An 11,451-nucleotide genomic window follows, 5' to 3' on the forward strand; every position below is an offset into this window, starting at 1 on the left:
CCCAAACATTGCAACTTCAAATTGTGCTAAAATGACTACACTTTCGATTTAAAACTGAGTCCCAATCAAATACAAATGAGAAATTGAAAAGACAATATTAGTATAACCTAATATGCATACATACACACATGTGTATGGTATGTTATTTCTTCTTCTAGTCATTGTTCTTGTTCATTTTCAGTTCGTAGTACTTGTGTCCAATGACATCAATGTAAAAACTAGCTCCGTTATAGCAAGCAATGACCATGGTCACAGACATGAGAATCACACCATATTCCATCCTAAACCACACCTGTTAGACACACTCGCCATAGAACTACACTTACCAGTGATAAGAGACAAAAGCCGATGATATGCCTAAGCAAGTATAAACGGTCTGCCAGGAGAAGTAGATGTACTTTAAGTACTTTTCCCCACATATGCTGAAAAGTTTGTATAAAAAACCTTTTTTGACTCTCTCAGTCATCCAGCCAACGCTGGTCACATAGCTCCTCTCTCTCACCCTCTTCTTCTTCCAGACTAATACCTATGAAGAATATATGATATGGTACAGTTTTCAGAAATTGGCTCATTTCTTTAAATGGCCGTAACTTGAAAAATTTAAGTTGGAATCAACTCAAACTTGCTACGCAGCATAAGGACATCAATGTGTATCAAAAAATATAATAAAAACTGGGGGTGATTTTGGAGCCATTTTTTGGAAAAAACCATGGGCTATAGCCTTGAGTACTTTTCAAAAATTGGCCTATTTTTTAAAATGGCCGTAACTTGAAAAATTGAAGTCGGAATCAGCTCAAACTTGCTACATAGCATAAATACATCAATATGTATCAGAAAATATAATAAAAATTGGGGGGTGATTTTGGAGCCATTTTTGTAAAAAACCATGGGCTATAGCCTTGGGTATTTTTCAAAAATTGGCTCATTTTTTAAAATGGCCGTAACTTGAAAAATTGAAGTCAGAAACAGCTCAAACTTTCTACACAGCATAAGGACATTAATATGTATCAGGAAATGTAATAAAAATTGGGGGTGATTTTGGAGCCATTTTTTGAAAAAAATCATGGGCTATAGCCTTGGGTATTTTTCAATTTTTTGGCAATTTCTTAAAACGACCATCGCTTCAAAAATTGAAGTCGGAATCAGTCTATATTCCATTGTCCATAGTTTATAGTCCATAGTCCATAGTCTATTTTCCATTGTCAATTGACCATAGTCCATATTCCATAGTCCATTATCCATTGTCTACAGTCCATATTCCATAGTCTAATGTCCATTGTCCATGGTCCATAGTCCATTGTCCATAGTCCATAGTCCATAGTCTATTGTCTATTGTCGATTGACCATAGTCCATATTCCATAGTCCATTGTCCATTGTCCATTGTCTACAGTCCATATTCCATAGTCTATTGTCCATAGTTCATGGTCCGTAGTCTGTGATAGTCCAATGTCCAATGTCCGTAGTCCATTGTCCATTGTCCATAATCCACAGTCCATTGTCCATTATCCATTGACTATAGTCCATAGTCCATTATCAATAGACTATAGTCCGTGGTCCATAGACCATTGTCCATAGTTGATATTCCATAGTCCATAGTTCATATTCCATAGTCCAATGTCCATAGTCCATTGTCCATAGTCTATAGTCCATGGTCCATAGTCCATGGTCCATAGTCCATGGTCTGTAGTCCATTGTCCATTGTCCATAGTCCATTGTCCATAGTCCATGGTCCGTAGTCCATTGTCCATAGTCCATAGTCCATAGTCCATAGTCATATTTCATGGTCCATTGTACATAGTCCAATGTCAATTGTCCATTGACAATAGGGAATATTTTCAAATAAATTTATATTTAATGATTTTTTATTCATTTTCAACAGTGTGGGATATTTTTGGATTATTTTCCCTTTTACTTTTGCAATTTTATCTGACTTTTGTGGGAATATTTTTGGACTATTTTTATTTTATTTTTGTAATTTTTTCTAATTTTTTCGAGAGCGTGGGAATATTTTTGGTTTATTTTTTTGAATTTTTTTCTGATTTTTTTGAGAGCGTGGCAGTATTTTCCGAATTTTTTTTTGGAATTTTTTCTAATTTTTTCCGAGAGCGTAGAAATATTTTCGGATTTTTTTTAGATTTTTTTCTAAAGAGCGTGGGAATTTTTTTGGATTTTTTTTTATTTTTAGAATTTTTTCCAATGGGTGGGAATATTTTCAGATTATTTTTATTTTTGGAATTTTTTCTGATTTTTTCCAGGAGCTTGGGAATATTTTTGGATTTTTTATTTTTGGAATTTTTTCTGATTTTTTCAAGAGTGTGGGAATATTTTTGGATTTTTTTGTTTTTGAAATTTATTATGATTTTTTTTAAAGCGTGGCAATATTTTTCTAATTTTTTAAAAATTTTTCAAATTTTTTCTGATTTTTTCTAAAAGTGTAGAAGTATTTTCAGATTTTTTATGGAATTGTTTCTGATTTTTTTCCGAGAGGGTGGCAATATTTTCTAATTTGTTTTGTTTTAAGTTTTGGAATTTTTTCTGATATTTTTAGAAAGCGTGGGAATATTTTTGGATTATTTTATTCTTATTATTGGAATTTTATCTGATTTTTTCCGAGAGCGTGGGAATATTTTCAGATTTTTTCTAGAATATTTTCGGATTTTTTTTCAATTTTTAGAATTATTTCTAATTTTTTTCCAAGAGCATAGGAATATTTTTGGATCATTTTATTTTTCAATTTTTTTCTGATTTTTTCCGAGAGCGTTGGAATACTTTCGGAATTCTTTTTTTAATTTCTGGAATTTTTTCTAATTTTTTCTGAGAGCGTGGGAATATTTTCGGATTTTTTTATTTTTATTTTTGGAATTTAAAAAAATTTTTTGGAGAGCGTGAGAATATTTTTGGTTTTTTCTTAATTTTTAGAATTTTTTCTGATTTTTTTGAGAGTGTGGGAATATTTTTGAATTATTTTATTTTTATTTTTGGAATTTTTTTATTTTTGGAATTTCTCTTGGAAAAATTTCGGGTGATTTCAGAGCCATTTTTTGGAAAAAAACTATGGACTATATAGCCTGGAGTATTTTTCAGATTTTTGACATTTTCTTAAAATGGCCATAACTTGAAAAATTGAAGTTGGAATTAGCTCAAACTTTCTACACAGCATAAGGGCATCAATACATATCAGAAAATGTAATAAAAATTTGGGGTAATTTCAGAGCCATTTTTTGGAAAAAACCATGGGCTATAGCCTTGGGTATTTTTCAAAATTTGGCCTATTTTTTTAAATGGCCATAACTTGAAAAATTGAAGTCGGAATCAGCTCAAACTTGCTACATAGCATAAGGACATCAATATGTATCAGAAAATATAATTAAAATTGGGGTGATTTTGGAGCCATTTTTTGGAAAAAACCATGGGCTATAGCCTTGGGTATTTTTCAAAATTTGGCCTATTTTTGAAAATGGCCATAACTTGAAAAATTGAAGTTGGAATCAGTTCAAACTTTCTACACAGCATAAGGGCATCAATACATATCAGAAAATGTAATAAAAATTTGGGGTAATTTCGGAGCCATTTTTTGGAAAAAACCATGGGCTATATATAGCCTTGGGTATTTTTCAAAATTTGGCCTATTTTTGAAAATGGCCATAACTTGAAAAATTGAAGTTGGAATCAGTTCAAACTTTCTACACAGCATAAGGGCATCAATACGTATCAGAAAATGTAATAAAAATTTGGGGTGATTTCGGAGCCATTTTTTGGAAAAAACCATGGGCTATACAAGCTAGCTATAGCCTTGGGTATTTTTCAGATTTTTTACATTTCCTTAAAATGGCCATAACTTGAAAAGTTGAAGTCGGAATCAGCTCAAACTTTCTACACAGCATAAAGGCATCAATATGTATCAGAAAATGTAATAAAAATTGGGGGTGATTTCGGAGCCATTTTTTGGAAAAAAAACCATGGGCTATAGCCTTGGGTATTTTTCAAAAATTGGCCTATTTTTTTAAATGGCCATAACTTGAAAAATTGAAGTTGGAATCAGCTCAAACTTTCTACACAGCATAAGAGCATCAATATGTATCAGAAAATATAATAAAAATTGGGTGTGATTTCGGAGCCATTTTTTGGAAAAAACCATGGGCTATAGCCTTGGAAATTGGCCTAATTTTTAAAGTGGCTACAGCTTTAAAAAGTTTTAGTCAAAATCAGCTCAAACTTCCTGCATTGTATAATACTTTTTAAACTTACCACAAAAACATACAACAACATCCAAACCAAGTATACCCCTAGCGGACAGACTATCAGCTCCACCCATCCAACATCATCACATCCCCTTGGACCAGGAGCTGACGGCTTTGAACAGAGCACGAGCCCTTGCTCTGGAGTTGAAAACCTTCAAAAAGGTATGAGTAATGATTATACGATAGACAAATAACGTTTACCATCTTACTCCCCAAGTAGCCAATGGAGGTGAAATGTGAATGAAGAGAGAAGTCATTTTATCAAGTGAATGAGGTACTACAGAGTTTCGCCAGAGGGGAATGGCAAAGAGGAGTGGGCCATGGGAGAGAACAAATATGGCTGGGAACAACCAGTTGGGCTTCCACGGGGACCAGAAGTACACAAAGAGGAGCAAGTTGACAAAGTAGCAAAAATCAAAAAGAAAGTAATGCCATCTTTTTCGCTTGTATATGAGCCATCTTATAAGAATAAGAGCAACTGATTTCTATATAAAAGGATAATATTATTATCATCACTGGCACATGTGTATCTATTTTGTGTTCAGGGACCACCACTGGGAAAACAACGAGTGATAAACAGTGCAAAATGCTTTCAAAATCCACTGTACTATAAGCAGATTTGCATGGCGGGGCGAGACTTTGCACTGCATGCAGTTTCACTTCTTACCACTGAATGCCAATAGTAAAAATACTGAGGGACATAGCCAGCAAGGAAGGCAGTGAGCATGACGTTGCTTAGGAATACGGTGAAAGTAAGTTTGTCAGCTGTAGAGTCACTCAGTTTCCTGATGCTCACTATGTCGTTAAAGTCTTCGTCTAAAAGCTCAATGGACTCAAAATCAAGGAGATCATCCAAAGCACCAAATTCATCTTTAGAACCTATAACAATATCATCAATAAACAACTAAACAAGAGAGCATTCTGGACTCGCTTTTTTCCTGCTTATCTTCACCAGTCGCCATATTGTTAGTAGTTAAAGAGCCATGCCCACAAGCCACAACAATAATCATTCTTCTGTATAAAGAGTACTCACATTATTTTTATTGTCATAATACATTTTTAAGATTTAAAGATGTTAATAAACATTAGTAGCTAATATGATATAAAAGGTACACTGTAGTAACATTATAATGAAATGACCATGTCTCCCAATAATCAATGGATCCATCACTTTAGTCTAGAAGTAGGTCTCAAATTAGTTCCCGCCCTCACTTGAAAGCCACTAGGTCTCTATAAAAATAAACAAAAAGTACACGTACATGTACATAGACACGAGTAGAGGACATTATATAAACATACTGGAGGAGGTGTATCAACAACATCTAGTGATGCAGACACTTTAGCTGCCCCTCTTTTAGATTTACTCCTACCTCCTATAGAGAAGAGAATAATGCATATTAAAAGTTTTTTATAGATGTATGTGTATATAAATGAACCTTTTAAAAAATCAACAATAGTTTTGACAGGAGTGGTAGGCGTTGGTGCAGCAGCTAAAGGTGTATTCTCATTTGAATCTAAGTCAGATACAAAGTCCGATGATATAACTTTAGTCTTTCTTGTCCTGGATTAGTATGACATTGTTACTTTATTATTATTATTATTATTATTATTATTATTATTATTATTATTATTACCTTAGATTGTAACGTTGAGAGCTAGCATCAGGAGTAGACTCTGCAGTTGTCTATTAAAATAAATGAATTGAATATAAAGGACTGTGCTATTAACTTTATTAACTGGAAACTGTCTAGCATTATCATACAATATGTGAATGATAGTGTTTGATTGTGAGTCATTCAAGCTTCAATTACTTTCTGCTTCTCTTTGGCCTTCTTTTCTTTTGGCTTCTTTTTCATGGATTTCGATGGCTTTTTCCTTTGTATATCTTTCATATTAAACCGAATTGGAGTCTTTTCAAAATCATCATCATCATCAAAAGAATCCTCAAGTTGGGAGCTCCTTTCTAGCAGTTTGAGATGTCTGCCAGTTTCATTAAGGTCCATCTCTTTAAGAGTCTTTTAAAAAAGAGAAATGATAAAATCAGTGACAGAAAAATGAAAATAGCAGACCTCATCTTGATTCAGCACAAGAGAGGGTTCACTTTTGCTAATGTGAATAGAATCATATAATGGCTCTGCATGTACATCCCTACTATCCTGTATACATGAAATATGAAAATTAATAAAGCAACAAGAATACATGTTGTATACTCACGCATGCAGATTGAACATCATCATCATCATCTTCTTCAGGTGGAAGATCATATATATTCTCAGTACTACTGCATGTACTATATGACACTGAATCATTCTTATTCAATAATAATAATAATGATGTACCTGTAAGGATCCAGTCTAACTCTCTGGTCCGCTAATAGGCTCTTTACTTGGTCCAATTCTTTCATTTTTGAAGCAGAGAGCTCTTCCTTAACTTGTTTCAAAGATTCACCCAGTTCTGCCAATTCTTTATCTTTCTCTTCCAAGCTCTTGCTGGACTCCAGTAGCTTCTTCTTTGATTCTTCTTGTACACGAGCAAAATCAGCTCTCAATTCCTTAAGGAGACAATCTTTCTTGATTGATTTCTCTATCTCACTGTCAAGGGAAGCCTTTAGTTCAGTAATAAACTGTTCCTTCTCCTCCAAGCTGGCTTGAGATTTCTTTAATAAACACTCCCTCTCCTCCTCAGCTTCCTTCTTATAAAGACATAGTGCATCTTGAGATTTCTTTAGCTCAGTTTGTATACCCTCCATTTGCTCTTTATGGAGACTGGATAGAACCTTTGAGTCAGCAACAAGATTTTCTTTCTCTGCCAGAGCAACACACAACTCCTCAGCTTTAGCAACCAGCATATTTTTCACTTCTTTTAAGTCTCTTTGAAACTCATCTAGTTCATTAGCCTGAGATTCTTTAAGACTAACGAGCTCTTCTTGTGCCTTTGTCAAGCTTTCCTTAAGCTCAGTCACAGCATGTGAATTAGTACTGGATTCTTTTGAGAGGTCTTTTTTCTCTCTCTCCATTAGTGTCAGCTTATTCTGCAGTTCCACTAACATTTGATCTTTACTTTTGAGTTCATTATGCCTCAAGCTCTGTAAGAGGTCATCTTTCCCAGAAACCTCTTTCATGGCCCCTTCCAAACTTGCCTTTAGTTTTTCTATCATTTTATCTTTCTCTGTGAGGGCATCATCTTTATTATCAAGTTCTTTCTCAAGGGCTGCTAATCTACTGTTCATATTATCAAGAACTTGTTGCTTATTATCAGAATTTCTTTCTTTCTCTGTTGCTTCAAGAGCCTGTTCTTCCATTATTTGTAGTTTTGCACGTGTCTCTTCTAAAAGACGATCCTTCTCCTTGATTTCTTCTCTGAGCTTCCTACATTCACTGTTCAAAACTTGCTCCCTCTCTCCAAATTCTACTTGAGCCTTTGTCAAACTTTCCTCAAGTTCAAAAATGTCTTGCTACAGCAAAGAAATAATTTAATTATTATAAGGCGTATTTTTCTTACTTCGTGTTTTTCTTTCAATCCAATACTTTTTGTACTCATTTCCATCATTTTCTCATGGGCTCTTGTCATATTAGTTTGATAAGTAAGTGAAGCATCCTTCAAAACTTCAGCATCTTTAACAAAAAACAAAACAAACAAAATCACACTAACCAACAATGCTATAACTAAACAACAATGCTATAACTAAACAACAATGCTATAACTCAAATCCTGTACATATACATGTACTTATAGTACAAAGAATGAAATAAGTGAATGTCTGCTGTACTAGCTGCGTATTGCATACTTTTAGAACGCTCCATTTCCAGCTCCTCCTCTAAGTTCTTATACTCTTGTTCCAAGAAAGAGATCTTATCCAATAATTCTTTTTGCCTGTCACCTCCATCGTCATCTACACGAGCTCGCTTTCTAAAAAAAGAAAAATATTTAAAACAATCCATTTTATTTGATTGACTACACCCACACACAAATTTAAAGTACCAAAATGTTAATATATAATAACCTTTTTGTCGAATAAAGTTTCTTCATCGACTTTTGCTGCACGGCCAGCCTCTTCTCAATCTCTTCCTCCATCATTTCTTCACGTTCATCAATCTCACGACTAAAAATAAAGGAGGATAATGAAAAAAAACCCGACCAAATTAAAAGCATGTATAAATTATTAAAGGCCTTATACTTGTATTTTTCCTCTATTTCGACTATCTGCTCGTTATATTCCTGTGCTACTTGCTGCCTTATGGTGTAATGCTGCTCCCATAACTGGAGCTTTAACTGGGCCACTTCCTTTCCCATTGTAGCCAATGACTCTTTCAATCTAACCTAAAGATATACCCAAAAGATTAAATGTATAATGCATTGTATTGCAATCAAGTACACTTACAATTTCCTCATCATCTCTTATGTATTCTATTACCGGTGGAGGAGGCTCTTCTTGTATCTGAGGTAAAACTGGTTTAGAAACTGGTACAACCTGTACCAATCACCAGTTAATTAATATAATTGTAATATCAACGCATGCATTTATTACTTTACTGGCCAGTGCTGAGAACTTGAGTACATGAAATGTTTCATCAAAGACTGCAGGATCATCGCTAACATTGACACACATTACAATCCGTCCTTGTCTTGCTCCTCTCTCTTTACCGACAAAATACGTCTGGAGGAGTTGGGTTAGCTTGGAGTTACGAAACGGTGGCAATATCTTTGGATCAAACCTCCTAACAAGATAAGAAGATGATAGACCCCCCTCTCTCTCCCCCTCTTCCTCTTACTGCCTCCCAGTGTGTCTCATTGCTTCAATGCACTGACCCAAAACGAGTAGAGAATTGTTAATGGAGCCGGCTTCTTTTATCCTAATGCCCGAAGCACCTGTCTTCTTGCTCCTCTCGCTACCAGCAAGATCCACTACTGATATACTGAAAGAAGAGAAAAAAATCAAAGTACATACATATATTGCAATAATTTACCGATTCACTCCAGCTGCTTTCCTTTTTCTGTTACCCTTAACAATCCGAACCAGCTTAATTGTATAGATACTATGACTGCGGCTGCTGCTGTAGTTAAGTCTAGTGGCTGCATTGTGACGTCGAGACATGCCAATCCTTAAGAGCTGCAGCGCTTCTTTGGCATTGTCCACCTGAACCTCATGAAGTCCTTCAAAAAATAGAGAAAGATTGCAAAGAAGAGGAGAGAGAGAAGTGAATGGGTATACTTAACAGAAGCAATACATACATGTACATGTACATGTACCTTTATAAAATTTTGCCAATTGTCATTGGTCATATAACAAAAGTATGCATGCATCAACAAGCGAACCTTTAATGTATGGGTTTCCAATTTTATCAGCCGCCAGTCGTAAAATCGGTCTCTCGTGGAGTGTCTTCTCTCCTAGCAGGTCGTATATGAAATCCTTATAGATCTCAGCATAGGAGATGAATATGGAGAAGAACACAGACTCGTTCTGTGTGTCTACTGGTAACGTAGTGTCCTCTTGAACTTCATACTCACTCATGATACTAGCCATCATACTACAAGCTGGGGGGGAGAGAAAAGCAAATAATAATAATAATGGATACATAAATATGTTTAGAAAAATACAGAAATAATCCTTCAATAATACATGCATTGTGAAGCTATTATTTTGAATTTTTTCTTGCACTTACTATCATCAGTCATAGCAGTGACATCAGTTAGGCCAGTATTATTATCAGTTGTATTATTATTATTATCATTACTGATGTGAGATGCTTGCTCAAACAATGAACTGGCATTACTGACTTCAGCAGAAGGGGGAGGAGCGGGAGGAGGAGGATTAGCCTAATAATAATAATACTTAACTTGTTAGTGATAATTATAACAAAATAAATGTAATATTAAGCTCCTAGTGCAGCTCCTTCAATACATTTTCCCACCATGATATTATCATAAAACTCACTTGCTTCAGGAGCTCTTCTTTTATAGTTTTCTCTATTGCAGCTTCTTCCTCATTCAGGTAGGTGACATTAGAATATGCTTGAGGTTTGATTTGTACATCATCAGAGGAGGAGAGGTGAGGGCCAAGAGAGTTAAAAATAACATCAATAGTCCGTGGCAAGATACCAGGCTGCGTGGGCGAGCCTAATAGAAAATAAATGAATATCAAATAAGGTTACAAATGTACATTACAAAAATTAATTATTATTATTATTACTATTAACCTGTCATAGTGTAGGTTTTCCCAGAGTTGGTCACTCCGTATGCCAGGAGGAGGGTATTCTGTCCTTTGAAAAACTCCTCAAGTACTGGAACGACGGCCGTCTTAAAAACCTCTTTCTGCGTCGAGTCCTTCTTGAATATCATTGAAAACATGAACTGCTCTCCATTGGAAGCCTTTGCTGACCACTTGGAGTAGGAAGGAGGCACTGCTGTGCAGACACTGTCGTTTTTAATCGTTAGAAAAGATTTGGTGTTTCCCAATGGCTGGGGAGGCGGTGGTCTCACACGGAGGAATACTTCTATAGGGTGATGGGCTTTAGTGGTTCCTTGTCTGAATACAGGTGTGTCGAAGATCAGCTCTTTCTTGATGTCAGAGAATGTGTCGTCAGCTGAAATTTCATCTATAGGGCTGATAGAAGATGGGCTGAACTCTGATGACATTTCTGCTGCTGGAGAAAGAGAGGAGAAAAGAGGAGAGAAGTACAGAATTTCTTTGATTTTAGCAAAATGATAATTAATTTTGATAAAATGGCGCCAATTTCAATTTGTCAATTTGATTTGCTCACGTGATCATCGCATTTCTCTGTATACTTTCTGCATACTTTACCAGTAAACTCTTCCGCTTACTTTTAGTAAATTAAAGGTTTCTTCTCACGTGATCTTTTTCCACGAGCCACGCCCTAAATCAAAATGGCTGATGGCCAGTTACCGTCCATCGAAGCAGGAGGTATTGTCTTTCTTTTTTGTTTCTAATCTATCCAATGGCTTGCCCTACAGATCGCTCGGTTCGAAGGAGAGTGGACGAGGACATTCACCGTCACCTTATAGCTGGTTTTCATCCAATCGATCCGGTTGGTGGAGGAGGGCACAACATGAAACCACCATCCCTCGGACATGTATGTGGGGAGAGTTGTGGAGTCTACTCACACGAATCTCACTCACTCTATATCTTTCTTCTTTCCTCCCCCCTCTCTCTCTCTCTCTCTGTAGCATGGAGAAGTTCGTGTAAAGTTT

The 11,451-nt window shown here is 35.5% G+C and overlaps 2 protein-coding genes and 1 long non-coding RNA gene across 3 annotated transcripts; 1 reads left to right on the plus strand and 2 right to left on the minus strand.

Annotated features, from left to right (window-relative positions):
* Positions 1-41: 41 nt before the first annotated feature.
* LOC109589683 (uncharacterized membrane protein C776.05-like) lies at positions 42-5,260 on the minus strand. The gene is made up of 6 exons (XM_020005730.1): positions 5,174-5,260; positions 4,910-5,121; positions 4,444-4,727; positions 4,250-4,394; positions 327-526; positions 42-281 (listed from the first exon to the last, which is right to left on the minus strand). The coding sequence occupies exons 1-6, from the start codon at positions 5,250-5,252 to the stop codon at positions 155-157; spliced, it is 1,047 nt and encodes a 348-aa protein (XP_019861289.1). The 5' UTR covers positions 5,253-5,260; the 3' UTR covers positions 42-154.
* A 38-nt stretch (positions 5,261-5,298) lies between these two features.
* LOC100632441 (kinesin-like protein KIF20A) lies at positions 5,299-10,972 on the minus strand. Its single transcript, XM_020005715.1, has 20 exons — positions 10,440-10,972; positions 10,178-10,359; positions 9,906-10,059; positions 9,559-9,777; positions 9,210-9,396; positions 9,015-9,158; positions 8,771-8,960; positions 8,624-8,713; positions 8,420-8,562; positions 8,246-8,344; positions 8,030-8,151; positions 7,744-7,856; positions 6,582-7,696; positions 6,457-6,532; positions 6,312-6,398; positions 6,054-6,257; positions 5,877-5,926; positions 5,679-5,803; positions 5,542-5,615; positions 5,299-5,472 (listed from the first exon to the last, which is right to left on the minus strand). The coding sequence occupies exons 1-20, from the start codon at positions 10,876-10,878 to the stop codon at positions 5,410-5,412; spliced, it is 3,876 nt and encodes a 1,291-aa protein (XP_019861274.1). The 5' UTR covers positions 10,879-10,972; the 3' UTR covers positions 5,299-5,409.
* A 127-nt stretch (positions 10,973-11,099) lies between these two features.
* LOC109588720 (uncharacterized) lies at positions 11,100-11,451 on the plus strand. The gene is made up of 3 exons (XR_002188331.1): positions 11,100-11,164; positions 11,215-11,333; positions 11,428-11,451. It is a non-coding gene; the product is annotated as an uncharacterized LOC109588720 (long non-coding RNA).

This window comes from Amphimedon queenslandica, unplaced genomic scaffold, assembly GCF_000090795.2.
Source record: "Amphimedon queenslandica unplaced genomic scaffold, v1.1 AMPQUscaffold_13511, whole genome shotgun sequence".
In the NCBI taxonomy this organism is placed as follows: domain Eukaryota; kingdom Metazoa; phylum Porifera; class Demospongiae; order Haplosclerida; family Niphatidae; genus Amphimedon; species Amphimedon queenslandica.